Source organism: Citrus clementina, unplaced genomic scaffold, assembly GCF_000493195.1.
Source record: "Citrus clementina cultivar Clemenules unplaced genomic scaffold, Citrus_clementina_v1.0 scaffold_8, whole genome shotgun sequence".
Taxonomy (NCBI): Eukaryota; Viridiplantae; Streptophyta; class Magnoliopsida; order Sapindales; family Rutaceae; genus Citrus; species Citrus x clementina.
Window position 1 is genome coordinate 5,625,866 of NW_006262022.1, and position 23,873 is coordinate 5,649,738.

The 23,873-nt window shown below is 32.7% G+C and overlaps 1 protein-coding gene and 3 pseudogenes across 1 annotated transcript; all 4 read left to right on the forward strand.

Moving 5' to 3' along the window:
* The first annotated feature begins 5,439 nt into the window (after positions 1-5,439).
* Positions 5,440-7,446, forward strand: LOC18033948 (annotated as a pseudogene).
* A 2,074-nt stretch (positions 7,447-9,520) lies between these two features.
* Positions 9,521-11,671, forward strand: LOC18034123 (AAA-ATPase At3g50940). Its single transcript, XM_006423276.2, has 2 exons — positions 9,521-10,560; positions 10,982-11,671. Exons 1-2 carry the CDS (start codon positions 9,532-9,534, stop codon positions 11,417-11,419), a joined length of 1,467 nt encoding a protein of 488 aa, XP_006423339.2. The 5' UTR covers positions 9,521-9,531; the 3' UTR covers positions 11,420-11,671.
* On the forward strand, positions 11,626-13,419 carry LOC18033715 (annotated as a pseudogene).
* Positions 13,420-16,727: 3,308 nt separating this feature from the next.
* Positions 16,728-20,607, forward strand: LOC18033707 (annotated as a pseudogene).
* The last annotated feature ends 3,266 nt before the right edge of the window (positions 20,608-23,873 follow it).

The following is a 23,873-nucleotide window of genomic DNA, read 5'->3' on the forward strand; positions in this document are numbered from 1 at the left end:
CTCAATATATGTTGTATGATCTTATATTTCCTTGCATTAGTTCTTAGAATGAAGTTTGAGTTGAGTTTTTATAGTTAAAGCCCGAAAACTAGCCGTTATAGGAAAATTCCCGCGCCCAAGCGGTTAGCCGCTTGATTTATCTGGCTAGTTGCTCAGGAACAGTGGTATTACCGTTATTTTTGAATTTTGCTACAGTAACATTGTTCACTAAAATTACACTTTGGCCTAACACTTTCTATAATTATACTACGACCCCAAAACGTCATTAAACTTTACAAATAGGTCCAATTTCAGAATTTCCTAATAATACTTGTCTTTTCAAAACTTTTTAAAATTATGATATGGCCCCAAAGATATTATTATTTCACAAAAAGGTCATTTTCAACATAATATCCATATTTTTCAAAGTTCTCAAAACCTTTCACTTTAGTATAAAATATTCATAAATTATAGTATGGCCCAAAAAATTTCAAATGTTTGTAAAAACGTCCAACTCCGAAATTTAATAATAATAATACTTATTAAAATCAAAGATTTCAAAACTTTACATTTAAGTCCAAATTTCTCAAAACCACAAGGTACTTTATCTAATAAAAATAAAACCTTTTAGTTTATGAAAAGTAATTAATTAAATTAATCTCTTAAGCTTCTCAAATGCTAAATCATGCATCAATTAAATCATACCGGCTTTACAAGAATTTATCGCACTAATTTGTCCGTTGAGCTCTAAACTTTATTCTTAATTTTGTCGTTGTCCGTTGAGTGTCTTGAATCTTGATTTCACTTGATTCACTTGCATAAATATTTTCCTTTAAAAAACTAGTGAAAAAAGGAAATACAATATTTATTATTTTTACTTAAGACACATGTTTGTTATCATCAAAATTACATTATGTGTAGCCCTTTAGGCTAACAGATTCAACCAAATCAGGCACCGTATTTATTTCAGAAAGCAAAGGCGACGAGGATCGTTGCTTAGCTCTCTTCGTCTGCTATCTCAGCTGGCAAGTTGTCTTCTCAATTTCAAGATCAAACGAAAGTGTACCTGTACGAGAAGAACGAACCATACACAAAGTAAAACGTAAAAAGTATAACAAATAAACGACACCAGTCCCCGGCAACGGTGCCAAAATTTGGTGGTTGTCGAAGCCAGTAAAAATAAATACCTACTCTAAATAAATTGTGTATAGTGATTGAGCAGGATTGTGTCCACAGATATCGATAATTATTTAAATCTTTTTAAAATGTAAAATGCAAAATGTGGGGATTGTTGACAATAATAAAAATCAAATTAAAATAACAAGAATATAAATTTAAATTGTAATTTAAATTGGGAAAAGCTGTGGTTGAAGGAATTAATTCAGCTTGATTCGACTACTGATCATTGATTCAAATATAAATCATTACTACTTATGAATAGATCGGTTATAGCTACTGAGACCTTCTAATAGCCAATCTCTCTTTAACTAGTCGATAACCAAGGTACGACTATTGGTTATTTCCCTAATCAATAGACAACCCTAGATACAATCATAGGATTTAATCAATTGACATAATCATGACAATAATTTAGAGAATAAACAAATACCCAAAAAGCAATAAAACAATTAAAATATAAGAAAGATCTCACAGTAATGATGAACTAAAACTTTATTAACATTCAACCAGAATAATAGGTTTAGTTCTTCATAGAGAGAAGAGAAAAATTTAAATCTAGGGTTTCTTTTTATTTCCCCTTCAAAAATCTACCCCCTTTGTTTTTCATGTCCCTTTTCTTTCCTAGCTTTTCCAAAAATAAAAATACTAATATCTAAAATATTATCTAAATATTAAATTCAAAATTACAAAAATAACCAAAAAGATAAAACACGTTAAAATAAAAACTGCAGGTCTTTAGTTGACAGAACGCGCCCATGCCTTATCAACAAAGTTCTTTTAAAGCTCATAATTTCTCCAAAAAAATAATTATCCTCAAACATCATCTTGTAGCTCAATTTTAGCACCAATCAATGGAATTGCACCTACAAAAATAAAACACAAGTAAATCACTATTATTGAGAGCAAAACATTAATATTAAAGGAAGTAAACAATGCAAAACTAGTGCATAAATTGCACTCTAACAACAGAGCACTCACTTTTCTCGAAGATTGAAACGTTGTTAGAGCTAAAAAAGGTGACTCCTGCAGAAGTAGCTGAGCAGCTGATGAGGAATGAGGAACCTGAATTTGCGCTAAGTGGCCTACTTGAGTTTATCGAGCTGAAGGGAGAAATTGACGAGAGTGAACAAAAAGAAACGGAGCAAAGAGCACTGGTAACAGAAAGTACTATTGAAGAATCTGATGAGGAAACCGATTATGAAGAATCTGACAACGAGGAGTAAATTTTAGTTAAAATTGAGGACTCATCTTAGTCATCCGTACCATCTACATAACTGGCTAGTTTCTTTTAATTGAAATTATCTATGACTTGGTATCTACGAAAATTATATTTTTGCGGCAATTTGTTCTGACTTATGATCATGCATAACAAGAGGTAAATTTTTGTGGTACATTTTTGTAGGTCGAAAGCTATAGTTGTTCAACTACAATTGAAAACATAGCTTCAGATAAGAAAATTGGGCACATCCTATTCCTGCAAATATCCTCAGCCAGCACATAGAAACGTTGTAAATGTACACTCATGGCGTCATATCAAAATTTTGAAGAGTTCAACAATTCTTTTTAAAATTTTAGTCTATGTCGACATTACAAGATGAGAAAATAAAACGGCATCTTAGGTGAAAATTTTTGTTGTTCAATAAATAAAAACGAAAGTAGATATAAGGATTAAGGAATATAAGAAAATAGAATTTCATTAAAGTAAAAGTGTAACTGTTAAAGCATATTTAAAAAAAAAATGAGGTGATGAGATCCTCACCATTGGACCAACGAGTGGTCCGTTAATTTATTTTAAGTTGAATTATAATTTCTCAAAACAATCCAATCCTAAACCTTTTATTCCTCAATCAAACACACCATTAGACATAATTTACATTTTTCTTTTGAAATATATCCCTAACATAGTAGCATTATGCAATATTAACTTGTACGAAGTTGTCGTTGTTGTTATCATCGCTATTTTGCTTATGCTAAAAGAAAATTGCATTATTATTTAAGGAAAATTATAATAAGACATATTTCATGTCACGTAATATTAGAATAAATTTGTTCATGAAATTACATATATAAGAAAAACCAAATTTATAAACTGGAGTTCTCTAAAAAAATACAAAAAGCTTCAAAAAAAAACCTTAAATACAATAAATAGACTCTTCTTGATCCCTAACTGAAAGGTACAGTATAACCTTTATAAATTAATGTCCAACAAAGTAATAACCTTTGTTACATAATAATTTTTTTTTTCTGGTCCCGACTTGGGCTAATAGCTAGGCTATATTAATAAGGCTTTTTTTTAAAAAAAAAAAAACTCTTATGATATGACTATGTTGATGGTCTCATTCATGTGGGTAAAAGCCTATTTAGTCCATGTATTTTAAGATTAGTGTCAATTTAGTCTCCGTATTTTTAAAAATACCTTGAAACATCCATGTCGTTAAAGTATTGATACCCCTACCATTGTTTTTTATTTATTTGGCTTACTTTTACAATATTACCCTTTTATAACAATTTTTTTGTTTGGATATTAATAAAAATAAAATAATTAAATTACTAATTTAACCCTAAAAAATTAAAAAAAAATTATATTAATTTTTTTGCAAGCACCATTTGCACACTTGATATTTGCATACAATTTTTCACAATTAAAAATTAATATAATTTTTATTTTTATTTTTTAGGATTAAATTGGTAATTATTTTTTTTATTAATGTCCAAACAAAAAAATTATTATAAAAGGGTAATATTGTAAAAGTAAGCCAAAAGAAATAAAAAGTAACGGTAGGGGTATCAATACTTTAACGGCAGGGATGTTTCGAGGTATTTTTAAAAATACGGGGACTAAATGGACACTAATCTTAAAATATATGGACTAAATGGGCGTTTACCCCATTCATGTCATAAATTAATAATTTGATAAAAATAGAAATATAATTGACTATGGTATTTAAAAAGTATAACCTCATTATTATTTGTTTTTTATTGAAATATAAATTTATATTAGATCTATCTCTAATTTTTATTATTCATCTATAAGTTATGGGGTTAAATTGTGCAATCCCAATAAAAAATTACAAAGTATTATTGATATTTTGAGTGCTTACTTGTACGTAATATGTTCTAAAGTTATTGTATTATCCTTAGCTTGGTAAAATACAATAAACTTTTAGTTGAATAAATATATGTTCATTGAATAGTAAATGTACTCTACAAATAATAATTTTTTTATGATTATAACATTATTAATTTATAAAGATTATACTAATGTTAATTACATTCAATATTCTCTCTCTGCCTCTCTTCCTCCCTATATATATATAATAGTTTTTTTATCCAGGATTATAAAGTGTGGGAAACGCTCGGGAAAACTTTAAAACCGCGGGATTTTAAAGACTTAAAGCACTTAAATTGTACGGTTTATGCGTTTTTTCAAATGTTCCCGCACTTTAAAAATCCGGATTGGATATCCCGAGTTTAAGAATTTGTGGCATATGTTGTTTTTACGAAGACAAATTAATAATGCGATTTTAATAGAAATTTGAGTCAAATAAAGGTATAAGAAGAACTTAATTAATTCAAAATCTAAAGGGTAGTGTTATACCTAGCCATACTTTATCTAATGAAAATATACTTTAGCATGAAAGCTATCACGGGAGAAAACTACGTAGATGTAAAACTTTTTGACTCGTACACTTTGATATAATTACACAATGATCATATAACATAGATAGATAGTTATTTGTCTGGTCACTCTAATTCTAATTTTTGGGAAAGACAGAACTATAAAATTGATTTGAACTTGTCCATCAGATCAACTTTTAAAAAACATAAATTAAAATATAAAGATTAATTTAGGCCAGTTTATTCATGTAATTTTCCTATTTAGTTTAGGATTACTTGTTTAGCTGGTATTTGTTTCCCTTATCTATTTAGATCATAGAGCCTATATAAATATGCATAAAAATTCTCAAGAGTCATAAAACTTTAGATAGTATTTGTTTCCCTAACACTGTCCGATTCATCAAAGACAGGAGGAAGAAGATTGCGAAGAGAGGCGAATCAAGAAATGCTGAAGCGGGAGCATAGGCTGTAGTGAGTGCCATAATAGTAATACTAAGCCAGCTTCAAGGATCATATAATTGCATATCGTCTGCAATTTTCTTTCTTGACAGCGAAGAAACAAAGAGAACAACCAAAACCTCCTTTACCCTTTCATCCCCTTCAAATACTGTGCTCTTTCCCCCAAACCAAACAGTCCCACCACCACAAACAAGAGGAAAAAAAATGATTATGTTTTTGGACACTACCCAAATGCCATCCATAACAACCGTGATGTCTGTGGCTGCCTCTGCAGCTGCTACGTTTATGCTTATTCAATCTTACACTAGGCAATACTTGCCTGATGAGGTTAGCTCCTACTTTGATCAGAAATTCAAAAACTTTATTGCAAGAATTTACAGTGAGTTAACGCTTGTCATTGAAGAATATGACGATGGCCTCAACAGAAATAAACTATTTAAAGCGGCAAAGCTTTATCTTGAACCCAAAATCCCTCCCAATGTGAATAGAATTAAAATCAACTTGCCAAAGAAGGAATCCGAAGTTTCGCTTTCTGTTGAAAAGAATCAAGCGGTTTTTGATGTGTTTAATGGAGTTCGCCTAAAATGGAAGTTTGAGTTAAAACCAGCCCCGGATCAGGAGCTTTGCAATAATGGCAACTACATGTTTAAAGACCGTGTCCCCTGCTTTGAGCTGAGATTTCACAAGAAGCATAAAGAAACTGTCTTGGGTACTTATATACCTCATATCTTAAAAAAATCTAAAGAGTTAAGCAAGAAAAAGAAAACTTTGAAGCTTTTTACTTTGAACTGTAATAGGATAAATCACGATACACGGCAATCAGCAATCCTTGATCATCCATCCACTTTTGATACCCTGGCTATGGATACTGATATGAAGAAGATGATAATGGATGATCTTGAGAGGTTTCTAAAGAGGAAAGATTATTACAGGAGAGTAGGCAAGGCATGGAAACGCGGGTATTTGCTGTTCGGTCCTCCAGGGACCGGGAAATCAAGCTTGATTGCTGCCATGGCTAATTATCTCCATTTTGATGTCTATGACTTAGAGCTGTCTAGTGTGGAGGGAAATAAGCATTTAAGGAAGGTATTGATTGCCACAGAGAATAAGTCCATTCTGGTTGTGGGGGACATTGATTGTTGCACCGAGTTGCAGGACAGAAGTGCACAAGCCAGAACTGCAAGTCCTGATTGGCATAGTCCAAGACGTGATCAGGTAATTTTATCATCCTATCTTTTTTTCTTTACCTAATGATTCTTAATCCATGTTTAATACCAGTATTTATAGATGCTGCAAATCAGGAATTTGATTTTATTTGTAGAGAGGATTTTAGAAACTTTTGGTAATTTTGTCAATACGTAGCTAGAACCAGAGGATCTGAAACTTGTCGATGGCACCAGCCCAAAATATTCTAGTTAGATATTGAGAAAGTGAAAAAGTGTTTTGAAGTTCTAAATTATTCTACATAAAGTGGTTCCTCCAGATACCCTAGCAATAGGATTCCAATTTTTGGATTACTAATTCCTAGAGCAAAATCAATAGGAAATAGGAGGGATAATATAATCGAGCAGTCAATTTGTTACATTTTCCTTCAAAATATGATGCTCGAACTAGTAATATGGTTCTTAAGATTGTTCGAATCAACAAATCCTATATACATGCATGACTTAAATCACGTTTTGTTTCTCAATTTCAGATCACCTTATCAGGATTGTTAAACTTCACAGACGGATTGTGGTCCAGCTGTGGTGATGAGCGGATCATTGTATTCAAAACCAACCATAAGGACAGGCTTGATCCTGCTTTGCTGCGCCCTGGCCGCATGGATGTGCACATCCACATGTCATATTGCACTCCATGTGGGTTCAAAATTCTGGCCTCCAAGTACCTTGGGATCACAGAGCATCCACTTTTCTCGGAGGTTGAAGAGTTGATAGAGTAAACACAGGTGAGTCCAGCAGAAGTAGTTGCGCAGCTGATGAGGAATAAGGCACCTGAAATTACGCTAAGTGGCCTACTTGAGTTTCTTAAGATGAAGAAGAGGGACAACGATGAGATAGATGCTAAAGAAGCAGAGCAAAGAGCAATGGAAGCAAAAAGTATTCAAGAACTTCATGAGGAAACCAGTGAAGGAAAGAGTCAAGACATGATAAAGATTCATTAAATTTTTATGGTGGTTTACAGCAAGAAGTGGCCAGTTTGTAGTTAAAATCGGGGACTTACATCAGTTATCTACAGCATTTACATAATTGGGTAGTTTCTTTCAATTGAAAAATTTCTGACTTAGTATCTGCGAAATGTATGTTTTTGCTGCATTGTGGAATGATTAGAGATTATCAAGTAATTTGGAGAAGCAAGCTGTAATTTGTTGTAAGGCCGCTGGAAGACCTATGGTGTGTTTTTAATTTATTCTAAGTCTTTTTATTTTGCTTAACAATGCCGGATTAATAAATCCTAGTTGTTTTTCAACATTATAGGTACAACTCTGAGAGACTTCTGCATACAAACCATCATTGATGATAAACAATTTATTCATTCATTTGTTGTCTTTGTAAATGTACAAATGTTGCGTTTACTTGTCAGTAATCGGAATGGGCTTGAATCGAAATGTATTGGAATGGTAATTAGAATAAGTTGTTTACTTGACATATAGGAATTGAAATCGGAATGAATTAGATTGTAACAAGTTATTAAAAAGTACTTAATGAATTATTATTATAATTATTATTTTATATTTTAATTATAGTGATTATTTATTAAAAAGCTATTATTATTAATTATTGTTAATAATATATTAATTAATTAATTTTAAAATTAATTAATTAATTATAATTATAATTATTATAAAATATATTAATTATTGTGATTGTTTATTCAAAAATTATAATTATTAATATATTATTGTTAAATATATATTAATAAATTAATTAATAGTAATAATTATATTTATAATTAGTATAATAGTATATTAACTAATTGATAATGATAATAATATATGAATTAGTTAAAATAATTATATTAATAATTATTAAAATTATTAATTAATTTATTATAATTATTAATTTATTATTGTTAATAATATACTAAAATATTAATTAATAGTAATAATTATATTAATTAATAATATATATTAATTAATTAAAATAATTATATTAGTAATTATTATAATAGTATATTAATTATTGTGATTATTTATCAAAAATTATAATTATTAATAACTATTGTTAATAATATATTAATTAATTTATTAATTAATTATAATAATATATTGATTAATTGTAAATGAGGACAATATATGCATTTTTAATTTTGGGGAGGGCAAAATAGTCATTCTTAGGAATGGGAGATTCATTCCCACCTCCCTTAGGAATGAATTTCTCATTCTTCATTTCTAAATTGTGGTGGGTCACATGATTCCGATTTATATTCCCAACTCTATTTTACGAAATAAACGTTGTCAATAATTCTGATTTTGGATTCCGATCCCTTAATTCGAGAAGTAAACACAACATTATAGGTACAGCTCTGACGTACAAACCATCATTGATGATAAACAATCTACTGATTCATTTGCTCTCTTTGTAAATGTACAAAGTGTGAAAATTTTCTTAGATGAGAATCACTTCTCACAGTTTAATAATCAATTTTAACCAATATCTTAAGTTGTGTTTGATGTGGTTTATTAATTCTTTTTATTAACCAATTTGCTTCATTTCTCCCTAACCAATTTATACCGTGGCTTTAAAAGTAAATAAGTTGAAATGAAGGTTCACAAAATTAATGCCTGAAAACTTGCTCAAGAAGCAGGGTTCACAAAATTAATGCCTGAAAACTTGCTCAAAAAGGACTGTTTACTTGGAAACTTGCTCAAGAAGGACCACTAATTTTTGTTTTCTAGCTAAATTTTAAAGAAAGCGGAATCTATGTACTTTTTTTCTTAAACATTTTCAACCTTTGAAGTTATTTCAGGACACCTTATTTGAGAAGGAAACATTTTTTTAATGGAACCAAGTTGAAATGAAAGTCTAAAGTAGTGTTTCCCACGTGATAGTCAACTGAGGTCTCTTGGTCACAAAGAAAAGCAACAACGAAAAGATCAAATGAACGGAAGCCTACAAAACCAGGCAAAACAAACACATTCTCACACTCACACTCACTCCAACATTGTTAAAAACTCACCACTGTCTTTCATTTTCCTCACAAACTAAACAGCCCCAGTTACCTGCATCATCTAACCTCAAAAATCCATAATTTTCTCTCAAACCAAACATCCCCACCACTCACAACAAAAAAAAAATGATTTTTAACACTACCCAAATGCCATCAACTAGGACCATTGTATCCGCAGCTGCCTCTACAACAGCTACATTTATGGTCATTCGATCCATTGCTCGCGATTACTTGCCTCGTGAGGTTCAATCTTACTTTGCTCTGAAGCTCAGAGATTTTATTTCAAGGTTTTCTAACGAGTTAACGCTTGTCATTGATGAATATGATGGTGGCCTCAACCAAAACAAGCTCTTTAAAGCTGCAAAGCTTTATCTTGAACCCAAAATCCCTCCCAATGTGAAGAGAATCAAAATCAATTTGCCAAAGAAAGAAACTAATATTTCACTTTCTGTTGAGAAAAATGAAGAGATTGTTGATGTCTTTAATGGGGTTCACTTAAAATGGAAGTTTGAGTCAAAATCAACTCCATCTGAGGTTATCAACAATAGGCCATTTAATGGTTATAGGGTTAAAACTGATGCTGCATACTTTGAGCTGAGCTTTCACAAGAAAAATAAAGACTTTGTTTTACGTACTTACATACCTCATGTCTTGAAGAAGTCTAAAGAAATAAGCCAGAAAAAGAAAACTTTGAAGCTTTTTACTTTGGGGTCTCAAAGAGGACTGATTGGTGATAAATCAATATGGCAATCAGTGAATCTTGATCATCCGGCGACTTTTGATACATTGGCTATGGATTTTGATATGAAGAAGATGATAATGGATGATCTTGAGAGGTTTCTGCAGAGGAAGGAGTTTTATCGAAGAGTAGGCAAGGCATGGAAACGTGGGTATTTACTGTATGGTCCACCAGGGACTGGCAAATCAAGCTTAATCGCGGCCATGGCTAATTATCTCAAATTTGATGTCTATGACTTGGAGTTGTCTAATCTTCTGGGAAATAATGATTTAAGGCATATTTTGATTGCCACAGAGAACAAGTCCATTCTGGTTGTGGAGGACATTGATTGCTGCATTGAGTTGCAGGACAGGCTTTCGCGGGCAAGGGCTGCAAATCCTGATTTTCTCATAGCAGGATATGAACAACAAAAACAGGTAATCTTATCATCCTACATTTCTTTATTTTAACTTAATAATTCTTAATACTGTAAAATGATCAGTACCGTACATGTTGTATAGCTAAGCTAAGCCATTCCAGGTTTAACACCAGGATATAAGTTTGCAAATCAGAGAATTTGTTGTCAGTTATTTTTTGTAGTCATTTACATGATTTTTATTGAGAAGTTTCTGGCGATTTTAATTTCCTAGTTCTAGGATAGCAAAGATATGCACATGAGAAACTGTAGAATGTTGCCTGTATGTAGACAAAGTTCACCCATCTAAAAACGGGTGTTCTGCTATGCTTCACCAGGTAATGGTTTGGACCTGTAAAATGGCTAAGGCTGTTCTTATCAACAAAACATATAAATATATATCCCTGACTTGGCCACATTTTTTTTTTCCTCCCTTTTTTCAGTATCATATAACCTTATCAGGATTGTTAAACTTCATCGATGGATTGTGGTCAAGCTGTGGAGATGAGCGAATCATAATATTCACAACAAATCATAAAGAAAGGCTAGACCCTGCTTTGTTGCGCCCCGGTCGCATGGACATGCACATTAACATGTCCCACTGCACTCCAAGTGGGTTCAAAATGCTGGCCTCCAACTACCTTGGGATCGCAGAGCATCCACTTTTCGTGGAGATTGAAAAGCTGATAGCGACAGCAAAGGTGACTCCTGCGGATGTAGCTGAGCAGCTGATGAGGAATGAGGCGCCTGAATTTGCACTAAGTGGCCTGATTGAGTTTCTTGAGTCTAAGAAGAGAGCTAATGATGGTAGTGAAGCCAAAGAAGCAGAGGAGAGAGCTGTGCAGGCTGAGAAGAAAGTTCTCGAAATCTCGGAGGAATAAATGAGACAAGCTAATTAAAGATTCAGTAAATAATTTTATAGAGGCTTGCAAGAAGCAATAGTTTGTGGAGTTTGTAGACTTTTATCTATAACACACATACTGGGGCAGTTTAATTTCCTTGAAAACTCCCTTATTGTGACAGGGTTAGCTTGGAATCTTGCTATCATTTCATGCATGAAAATGATATTATCTATGACTTTATATCAATGAAAAGTTAGGTTGGTGTGTCATTATGTATAAATTCTATATTTGTTCTCACAACATTATTATTATTATGGGCACGGCTTTGGGAGCCATCGTTGATTGAGATGATAATTTAAAAAAAAAAAAATTTGATAGTACTCATGCGGAAAAACAGGATAAATATGTCAAAGGAATTAATAAAGAATATAATTAAAAATTAGATTGACAAATTTCATAATTAACCACTTAGTTATGATAAATAAGCAGAAGTAGGATCAAATCTTAACTTCCCAACTAACTATTTACCAGTAATTCAACGTGATCTATTTTGTAACTAACAATTTCTCCCAATTACATGCTTTTCACCAATTACTCAACTAACCCATCTTTCATCCTCTAGATTAAATAAATCAAAAGTAAGGAGCAGATTATGATCAACTTATAGAAACTCTATCTTATAGCTTAATCACCGTTAGATAATTAAAAAGTCAACAATATTAATAAAATCGATCATTCATCGGTGATTAAACTGTAAGGTACTGTGCTACAAAGTACTGTAGTCACCCGCCAGAAACCAAGATATCGATATTAATTAAAAAAAGAAAATGAAGAGCGACCAAAACCATAAATCAAAAGCCCTACTTGATATCATTTTGTTTTACATTTTTTCTTGGAAACCAAACAAACCCCAGCAGGCAAAAATGCACGACAAGAAGAAGTTTTTAGCGCAACCCAAAAGCCATCCACGAGACCGTGGTCTCTGCAGCGGCTTCTGCAGCTGCCGCGGCTATGGTACTTCGAGAAAACTCCTTTGTTCTTAAACTGAAAGATTTCTTTTCAAGATTCTCAAATGAGTTAACCTTAGTCATTGAACAATTTGATGATAGCAGCATTAATCAAACCGAGCTCTTTAAAGCTGCAAAGCTTTATCTTGAACCCGGAATCCCACCCTATGTTAAAAGAATCAAAATCAATTTGCCAAACAAGGAGACCAAGATTTTATCCTCCGTTGAAAAAAAAATAAAGAAATTGTTGATATCTTTAATGGGGTTCAATTAAAATGGAAGCTTGGTTCAAAACAAGCCCAAGAACAGGTGTTTTGAGTAAAGGAATAAGCAAGCAAAAGAAGACTTTGAAGCTTTTTACTTTAAAGGACAGGATGTACGGAGGGAGAGACTTATGGCAATCTGTGAATCTTTGATCATCCAGCCACTTTCGATACACTGGCAATGGATTCTAATATGAAGCACATGAAAATGGATGATCTTGAGAGGTTTGTGAAGAGGAAAGAGTTTTATAGAAATGTAGGCAGAGCATGGAAACGCGGGTATTTGTTATACAGTCCTCCAAGAACAGGGAAGTCCAGCTTGACTGCAGCCATGGCTAATTATCTCAATTTTGATGTCTGTGACCTGGAGTTGACTACTCTCAGAGATAATACGAAGTTAAGGAATGTGTTGATTGCCACAGAGAATAAGTCCATTCTTGCTGTGGAGGACATTGATTGTTCTATTAATTTGCAAGGCAGGCATTCACAGGCAAAGACTTTGAATCCTGTGAACTCTAATGCAATCAAACCAGTAACAAATGTCAATCAAGAACCAAAAGTGACCTTATCAGGATTGCTAAACTTCATAGATGGAGTCTGTCGAGCTGTGGAGATGAGAGGATCACAATATTCACAACTAATCATAAAGACAGACTTGACCCTCAATTTATTGTTGCGACCGGGTTGCATGGACATGCACATTCATATGTCCTATTGCACTCCATGTGGGTTGAAAATGCTGGCCTCAAACTACTTTTGTAACGCCTAATTCCATCATTTTAGATTATGGAAATTCGGTTTTTATTAGAAAACATATACGGCATAACACTTATTAATAAGTATATTAAAATTATAAGTAGGGTTATTCGTGGGATAAATTTTGGAAAAAAGTTTATTTTTCTAAATTTAATAGCGCTTTTTAAGACTCCATATAAATTACGCTATTACTCATACCATGAATTCAAACTTTTGTTTAGGAGAGAATCATAATGGTTGATAAGTTTACTCTTCTTATTTTCCACATGTTTTCCTATCACTTTATTTAGGATTTTAATTTGCATGATTTTAAATTGCTACATATCATAATACATGATTTAGGATGTATTTAAGTTCTGTTTAGGGCTCTGATTTTTTGTTGAGTCTTATTAACCAATCTTTGATGCATTGACGAGAGTGAACAAAAAGAAACGGAGCAAAGAGCACTGGCAATAGAAAGTAGTACTGAAAAATATGATTAGGAAACCGATTATGAAGAATCTGACAACGAGGAGTAAATTTTAGTTAAAATTGAGGACTCATCTTAGTCATCTGTACCATCCACATAACTGGCTAGTTACTTTTAATTGGAATTATCTATGACTTGGTATTTATGAAAATTATATTTTTGCGGCAATTTGTTATGACTTATGATCATGCATAACAAGAGGTAAATTTTTGTGGTACATTTTTGTAGATCGTAAGCTATAGTTGTTCAACTCCAATTGAAAACATAGCTTCATATATGAAAATTAGGCACATCCTATTCCTACGAATATCCTCAGCCAGCACATAGAAACGTTGTAAATGTGCACTCAAAATGCCGTCATATCGAAATTTTGAAGAGTTCAATAATTCTTTTTAAAATTTTAGTCTATGTCGACATTACAAGATGAGAAAATAAAACGGCATCTTAGGTGAAAACTTTTGTTGTTCAATAAATAAAAACGAAAGTAGATATAAGGAATATAAGAAAATAGAATTTCATTAAAGTGAAAGTGAAACTGTTAAAGCATATTTGAAAAAAATGAGGTGATGAGATCCTCACCATTGGACCAATGAGTGGTCCGTTAATTTATTTTGAGTTGAATTATAATTTCTCAAAACAATCCAATCCTAAACTTTTTATTCCTCAATCTAACACACCGTTAGACATAATTTGCATTTTTCTTTTGAAATATATCCCTAACATAGTAACATTATGCAATGTTAACTTGCACGATATTGTTGTTATTGTTATCATCATTATTTTACTTATGCTAAAAGAAAATTGCATTATTTTTAAGAAAAATTATAATAAGACATATTTCATGTCACATAATATTAGAATAAATTTGCTCATCAAATTACTTATATAAGAAAAACCAAATTCATAAACTGGAGTTCTCTCAAAAAATACAAAAAGCTTGCAAAAAAATACCTTAAATACAGTAAATAGACTCTTCTCGATCCCTATCTGAAAGGTATAGTATAACCTTTATAAATTAATGTTCGACAAAGTAATAACCTCTGTTATGTAATAATTTTTTTTTTGTCCCAACTTGGGCTAATAGCTAGGCTATATTAATAAGTTTTTTATAAAAAAAAAATTCTTATGATATAACTCTGTTGATGGTCTCATTCATGTCATAAAATAATAATTTGATAAAAATAGAAATATAATTGACTATGGTATTTAAAAAATATAACCTCATAATAATAATAATATTATTATTATTAATTGAAATATAAATTTATATTAGATCTATCTCTAATTTTTATTATTCATCTATAAGTTATAGGGTTAACTTGTACAATCGCAATAAAAAATTACAAAGTATTATTGATACTTTGAGTGCTTACTTGTACGTAATATGTTCTAAAGTTATTGTATTATCCTTAGATTGGTAACATACAATAAATTTTTAGTTGAATAAATATATGTTCATTGAATAGTAAATGTACTTTACAAATAATAAATTTTTTTATGATTATAACACTATTAATTTATAAAGATTATACTAATGTTAATTACATTCAATATTCTCTCTCTGCTTCTCTCCCTCCCTATATATATATAACAATTTTTTTATCCAGGATCATAAAGTACAGGAAACACTCAGAAAAACTTTAAGACCGCGGGATTTTAAAGACTTAAAGCACTTAAACTGTACGGTTTATGCGTTTTTCTAACTGTTCCCACACTTTAAAAATCCAGATTGGATATCCCGAGTTTAAGAATTTGTGGCATATGTTATTTTTACGAAGACAAATTAATAATGCGATTTTAATAGAAATTTGAGTCAAATAAAGGTATAAGAAGAACTTGATTAATTCAAAATCTAAAGGGTAGTGTTATACCTAACCATACTTTATCTAATGAAAATATACTTTAGCATGAAAGCTATCACGGGAGAAAACCACGTAGATGTAAAACTTTTAGACTCGTACACTCTGACATAATTAGACAATGATCATATAATATAGATAGATAAATATTTAGCTGGTCACTCTTATTCTAATTTTTGGGAAGGAGAGAATTATAAAATTGATTTGAACTTGTCCATCAGATCAACTTTTAAAAAACATAAATTAAAATATAAAGATTATTTTAGGCCAGTTTATTCATGTAATTTCCTATTTAGTTTAGGATTACTTGTTTAGCTGGCATTTGTTTCCCTTATCTATTTAGGTCATAGAGCCTATATAAATATGCATAAAATTTCTCAAGTCATAAAACTTTAGATAGTATTTGTTTCCCTAACACTGTCCGATTCATCAAAGACAGGAGGAAGAAGATTACGAAGAGAGGCGAATCAAGCAATGCTGAATCGGGAGTATAGGCTGTAGTGAGTGCCATAATAGTAATACTAAGCCAGCTTCAAGGATCATATAATTGCATATCGTCTGCAATTTTCTTTCTTGACAGTGAAGAAACAAAGAGAACAACCAAAACCTCCTTTACCTTTTCATCCCCTTCAAATACTGTGCTTTTTCCCACAAACCAAACAGTCCCACACCCACAAACAAGAGAAAAAAAATGTTTATGTTTTAAAGTAAATAAGTTGAAATGAAGGTTCACAAAATTAATGCTTGAAAACTTGCTCAAGAAGGACCATTTATTGTTTTGTTTTCTAGCTAAATTTTAGAGAAAGCGGAATCTATGTACTTTTTTTCTTTACATTTTCAACCTTTCAAGTTATTTCAGGACACCTTAATTGAGAAGGAAACACTTTTTAGTGGAGTCAAGATGAAATGAACGTCTGAAGCAGTGCTTCCCACGTTACGGACCTTACGGTCAACTGAGGTCTCTTGGTGACAAAGAAAAGCAATGAAGAAAAGATGAAATGGACAGTAACCTATAATGGAAAGCAAAACAAACACATTCTCACAATCAGTCACTCCAAGTCTCCAACATTGTTAGAAACTCACCACTGTCTTTCATTTTCCTCACAAACTAAACAGCCCCAGTTACCTGCATCATCTACCTTAAAAATCCATAATTTTCTCTCAAACCAAACATCCCCAGTTCCCCAAAAAAAAAAAAAATTATTTTTAACACTACCCAAATGCCATCAACTAGGACCATTGTATCCGCAGCTGCCTCTACAACAGCTATATTTATGGTCATTCGATCCATTGCTCGCGATTACTTGCCTCGTGAGGTTCAATCTTACTTTGCTTTGAAGCTCAGAGATTTTATTTCAAGTTTTTCTAACGAGTTAACCTTTGTCATTGATGAATACGATGATGGCCTCAACCAAAACAGGCTCTTTAAAGCTGCAAAGATTTATCTTGAACCCAAAATCCCTCCCAATGTAAAGAGAATCAAAATCAATTTGCCAAAGAAAGAAACTAATACTTCACTTTCTGTTGAGAAAAATGAAGAGATTGTTGATGTCTTTAATGGGGTTCACTTAAAACGGAAGTTGAGTCAAAACCAACCCCACGTGAGGCTATCAACAAAAGGCCAATTACTACAGGTTATAGGGTTAAAGCTCATGCTGCATGCTTTGAGCTGAGTTTTCACAAGAAAAACAAAGACTTTGTTTTACGTAATTACATACCACATGTCTTGAAGAAGTCTAAAGAAATAAGCCAGAAAAAGAAAACTTCGAAACTTCTTACTTTGGGGTCTCATAGAGGAGTATGGCAATCAGTGAATCTTGATCATCCGGCGACTTTTGATACATTGGCTATGGATTTTGATATGAAGAAGACGATAATGGATGATCTAGAGAGGTTTCTGCAGAGGAAGGAATTTTATCGAAGAGTAGGCAAGGCATGGAAACGTGGGTATTTACTGTATGGTCCTCCAGGGACTGGCAAGTCAAGCTTGATTTGCGGCCATGGCTAATTATCTCAATTTCTATATCTATGACTTGGAGTTGTCTAATCTTCGGTGGCGTAATGGTGTGCGTTGATGGTGGGGTGGCTAATTGGTAGAAAACAGTGATTGGAGTGCCCGTGTGGATACTTGATGGATGGACCGAAGTTACTTGGCTATTCGTTGCTTTTGTTAAAGGTCATAGGCCCGTGTGTTGTCGGCCTTCTTTTGAAAGGAAGGCATTGTAATTGGTTAGTCGGTTTGCACTTTAAAGTAGGTGAGTCGGTGGTTTAATTTAAACAATTTGTTTTGATTATGGTTTGGTTTACGTAGTTTTGTGTTTGTCAATCCTTGTAGTTTGTTGTGATTGGTGGATTTCAATTAGTTATCAAATTTAGTTTATTGGAAGGAATTTGAAGAAGTTGAATTAATATTCGGTTTCCCGCTCAGTGTTTGGCTATAAATATGTGTTGATCGGCTTCATTTTGGGAGCAGGAGAGCAGGATCGTAGAGGTTAGAGAGAGAATGGAGAGGAAAGGTATGTGTGGTTCTCATTTGAGTTTCAGTAAGGGGTGGATGCATAGTATAGTTTCTGAAATATGTGAGCATGATTTTGTGTTTGTATTAATCCCTTTTAATATGGAGAGGATGGAGTTAGTTGAGTTTTTCCGTAGACGTGGGTATTTGATATCGAATGGCCGTTCTCTTCCCTATGCTCATGGCCGTTCTCTTCCCTATGCTCATGGCGTTGATTATGGGATGGTGGATAGTGATGATGAAGACGCTGAGTGTGGGTTTGATTTTAGTAATTGGTCTGTTGAGAAGAACCGTAACACTGTAATATCATTGAGTGATTGGTGTGATGATAATGGCAACATGGAGGTTGTGGATGTTAATTTAGATGGAAACTATGGGGTAATTAATATTGATATGGATCGGTTTTTCATGAAGTTTGATAAGCATTTAGTTGTATTCATTAATGATTATGATGTTGAATTAGCTAAATGTAAAGCTTATGTAATCGATTGTAATAAGTTTTATAATTAATGAAAGTTAATAATATTAATGATATTATTAGAGATTATTATAAGTGTGATGTAAATGGGGGCATAAGTGTGCCCGTATTCAGTTTTGTAAAGAATGTTGTAAGGTTATTGGTGGTGTTCCAGATGGATGTAATGTCGAAATTTGTAAGGAATGAATGTTTGTTGAACAATGTGTGAACGTTATGGATTGTTTGTATATCATTTGGTTTATGTTAGCAATTTAACGAAATGTTCAAGAATGAAAAAAAAAAAACGTATCAAATAACACTTAGCTTACATTCGAAGAGTTGAGGGCTTTGTCCCGTACTCGAGTCCAGGAATGGAGTGGAAACAAACGAAGAGTGACCATAACACATGACCTCCAGGGCATGTATGCAAGGGTGGTCCATTCGTTTATGCCTCCTAATGCTTCTATTGTTAGTGTTTGCTTCTTTGGGAAAGAATGAATGATTTGAAAGAAAAAGGAAACAATTAAATTAATATAATACATTCTGTCTGGTGATAATACGGTTTTTCTTGTGAGTCTGCCGTTATTATCGTATTCATTTGATGTACATGGTTTGAAATTAGCAAATACAATTATATGTGGTATTTTTATCCAAGCACTACGACTGAAATATTTTATTTTGCTTATGATGCCTTGTTTGAGACATTTAAGAAATCTGTAGCTGATTGAGTCTTCTGTTGATCTGGCACAGTCGAATATGGCTATGTCTGGTTGTTCGTCATATGCTTGAGCTAAGTCTTTGTACGCACCTCCTGTTGTATACCATGCGTTGTAATTTAGTGCGATCCACTTGGCAAATGCTGATTTGCCTGTATTTCCTTGTTCGATCGTCTGGTTCTTGGTATGTACTGATTGCCACAGAGAACAAGTCCATTCCGGTTGTGGAGGACATTGATTGTTGCATTGACCGGCAGGACAGGCTTTCACGGGCAAGGGCTACAAATCCTGATGTTCTCATACCAGGATATGAACAACAACAAAATGAGGTAATATTATCATCCAACATCTCCTTATTTTAACTTAATAATTCTTAATACTGTAAAATGATCAGTACCGTACGTGTTTCTAATTGTCCATAGTGAAACTGATTCCCCTGGTATAGCTAAGATGAGCCGGTCCATGTTTAACACCAGGATATAAGTTTGCAAATCAGGAAATTTGTTGTCAGTTATTTTTTGTATTCATTTACATGGTTTTTATTGAGAGGGTTGGATCTGTAAAATGGCTATGGCTATTCTTATCAACAGCAAATCATATGTATATAATCCCTGACTTGGCCACATTTTTTTCCCTCCCTTTTTTCAGTATGTTATAACCTTATCAGGATTGTTAAACTTCATTGATGGATTGTGGTCAAGCTGTGGAGACGAGCGGATCATAATATTCACAACCAATCATAAAGACAGGCTTGACCCTGCTTTGTTGCGCCCCGGTCGTATGGATATGCATATCCACATGTCATACTGCACTCCACGTGGGTTCAAAATGCTGGCCTCCAACTACCTTGGGATCACAGAGCATCCACTTTTCGTGGAGATTGAAAAGCTGATAGAGACAGCAAAGGTGACGCCTGCGGATGTAGCTGAGCAGCTGCTGAGGAATGAGGCGCCTGAACTTGCACTAAGTGGTCTGACTGAGTTTCTTGAGACTAAGAAGAGAGCTAATGATGATGGTGAAGCCAAAGAAACAGAGGATTGGGCTAGGCAGAAACTTCTCGAACGCTTTAAAATGTAATCAATGAGACAAGCTAGAGATTCAGTAGATTTTATGAGACTTGCTAGAAGCAGTAGTTTATGGAGTTTGCAGTACTTTTACCTATAACATACGTACCGGGGCAGTTTAAATTCCTTAAAAACTCACTTATGGTGGCAGGGTTTTGCTTGGAATCCTGCTATATCATTCCATGGATGAAAATGATATTATCTATGACTTTATATATCAATGAAAAGTTTGGTTGGTGCATCATTATGTATGAATATGTCATAAGGAATTAATGAAGAATATAATTGAAAATTTGATTTACAAAAGTTCATAATTAACCATTTAATTATGACAATTAAGCAGAACTGCAGAAGAGGGTTAAATCTTAACTTCCCAACTAACTATTTGCCACTAATTCAACGTGATCTATTTTGTTAACTACCAATTTCTCCCAATTACATGCTCTTCACCAACTACACAACAAACTCATCTTTCATCCTTTAGATCAAATAAATCAAAAGTAAGTAACAGATTGTGATAAGTCATAAGATCACCGTTAGATAATTAAAGAAGTCAACACTATTAATGAAATCTAATCATTTAACGGTGATTAAACTGTAAGCTACTGTACTACAAAGTATACTTTGAGTCGCCCGCCAAAAACCAAGAAGTCGGTATTAATAAAAATAATAATAATAATTAAAAAAAAAAAGGAAGAAGAAGAGGAGGAGCGACCAAAGCCCATAAATTAAAAGCCCTACTTGGTATCATTTTCTTTACCGCCTTAAAACCCCATCTTTGTTTTACATTTTTTCAGGCAAAAATGCGCGACCAGAAGAAGTTTTTTTAGCGAAACCCGAGTGCCATCCACGACGACCACGGTATCTGCAGCAGCTTCTGCAGCAGGCACGGTATGGTAAACAGACTTGACCCTGCATATATTGTTGCGATCGAGTTGTATGGACATGCACATTCATATGTCTTATTGCACTCCATTTCGGTTCAAAATGCTGGCCTCAAACTACTTTGGGATCACAGAGTATCCACTCCTCACAGAGATTGAAGAGTTGAAAGAGAAAGCAAATGTGACTCCAGCAGATGTAGTTGAGCAGCTAATGAGGAATAAAGTACCCGAAATTGCACTTAGAGGCCTAACTGATGTCCTTGAGATTAAGCAGACGGAAAATGATGAAAGTAAAGCCAAAGAAGCAAAAGAAGAGAGAGCGGATGACGCACCAAATTGAAAGGAAAGCCAATGTCATATGTTGGGAAAGTGACTACCACAACTAGTTGCAAATTAAGCGGAAACAAAACTCTTTCTCTCTTTATGTGATTAAAATAGGATACGTATCATAAATAAATAAATAGAAAATAAATCGATATAATCCAAAGTAAAAAAAAAAACCAACCACAGAGACGTACATTTTTACGTGGAAAACCCAAAACAAGAAAAACCACAGAATTATAGTCCGATATAATCTTCCACTATATTAATGAGATTACAACATAAATTATTCTCTAAATAATACTAGAGGCTGCCAACATCAATAAATCTCAATATTCTTCACTTACAGTAATAATCTAATATCTATTTTTTTAATAAGTGGGCATCTCAAATAATAGCCAACGAGACGATAAAATAAAAATCAAGACCAGTAAAATTATAAAGGATAATACTAAGAACTTACCCTCAAAATTAAAAAAAAAACAAAGTTAATTTCACCTTCCGACCGTCCAATTAAAGATTGAAACTGAAACCCTCAAATTTAATATTGTGTCATTGTTCACTCTTCTCTCTTTCTTTCACTCTCTCTCTCTCTCGTCTTTTTCTTCTCCACAAAAGTTGATGCGGCCTCCATTTATTCTTCTTTAAACAGCCACGTTTTCAAAACCTAATGCGTGGCAAATTTCATCTAAGTCCAAAGCTTAGTAATAATTGCAAATCAAGCAAACCTATTTGGGTGTGATGGTACCCAGAGAGTACGTCATTGCCCGTCCATTGAGATCCGAATACGATGAGATTATTTCCCTGAGTACTTGTTTAGTGATGATTTTCATTTTTGTATATTCTATATGATATTGTGATATGATTTCCATGATTATTATGTATGATCGTTATATATGTTTTTCATGGTTAGTAATCTGATTTAAATGTTAAATGATTTATTACTGGTTTCTCGCATATGGTTTGATGAAATCGTGTTTGGAATAATATGATTATTTTTTTTAAAGTAAGAATTAATTTTCAAAAACTACTATCCACTCATTGATCTCACTGAGTTTTATACTCATCCCGTTTTTATTATATTTTCCCCCTATCAAGAGGTTGCAAGTACACCAGATCGACCCAGCGACTATAATTATATTTTGAATTTTAGCCAAGTGATGGTGTTAGAAGATATAGATGTTTTTGTTAGAACATCTTGGTTATCTCGTTATTTTGGGATTGTATAATTTTTTTATATTATTCTTTTGAGATTAAGAATAAACTGAGATATTAAAATTAGTTATAATATTATCTTTTGAGACTCTGGAGATATAAAACTCAGCATTTTGGTTGAGGATGTTGTTCACTGAAGTTTGTTGTATATTGAATTATATTGGGAGTACTTGTCTTATATATTTGTAGATTGAGAGTATTATATATATAAAGAAAACTCTGCCGAATTTTCAGCAGAATCCTTACTAATTAGATTATTATCAAGTTTGTTTTGATGAGATTAGATTGACTCACCCAGGGGGGTTCGAGGCAGGTCGTTTCACCTATGGTGTGTTTTTAATTTATTCTAAGTCTTTGTATTTTGCTTAATAATGCCGAATTAATATTATTGCTTCCTATGTCAATTATGAATCCTAGTTGTTTTGCAACGTTATAGGTATAGCTCTGAGAGACCTCTATATTCAAACCATCATTGACAATAGATAATCTACTGAATAGTTTGCTCTTTTTGTAAATGTATAAAGCGTGGAAAATTTCTTAGATGGGAATCACTTCTCATAGTTTAATAATCCATTTTAACCAATATGTTGAGTTATGTTTGATGTAGCTTATTAATTCTTTTTATCAACCAATTTGCTTTATTTCTCCCTAACCAATTTATATTGTGGCTTTTAAAGTAAATAAGTTGAAATGAAGGTTCAAAAAATTAATGCTTGAAAACTTGCTCAAGAAGGACCATTTATTGTTTTCTTTTCTAGCTAAATTTTAGAGAAAGTGGACTTTTCATCTTTACATTTTCAACCTTTCAAGTTATTTTAGGACACATTAGTTGAGAAGCAAACACTTTTTAGTGGAGTCGAGATGAAATGAACGTCTAAATCATGTTGTGGGCGGAATGCGGAATCAAGCGCACCAAATAATTATAGAAAAATAAAAGACACAAGAATTATGTGGTTTGGTAATTAAA

Bases quoted from the DNA above. Each gene is read 5' to 3' on its own strand.
- LOC18034123 (XM_006423276.2), top strand. From the start codon at position 9,532: ATGATTTTTAACACTACCCAAATGCCATCAACTAGGACCATTGTATCC. The intron at 10,561-10,981 runs GTAATCTTATCA...CCCTTTTTTCAG, and splicing joins GATATGAACAACAAAAACAG to TATCATATAACCTTATCAGG.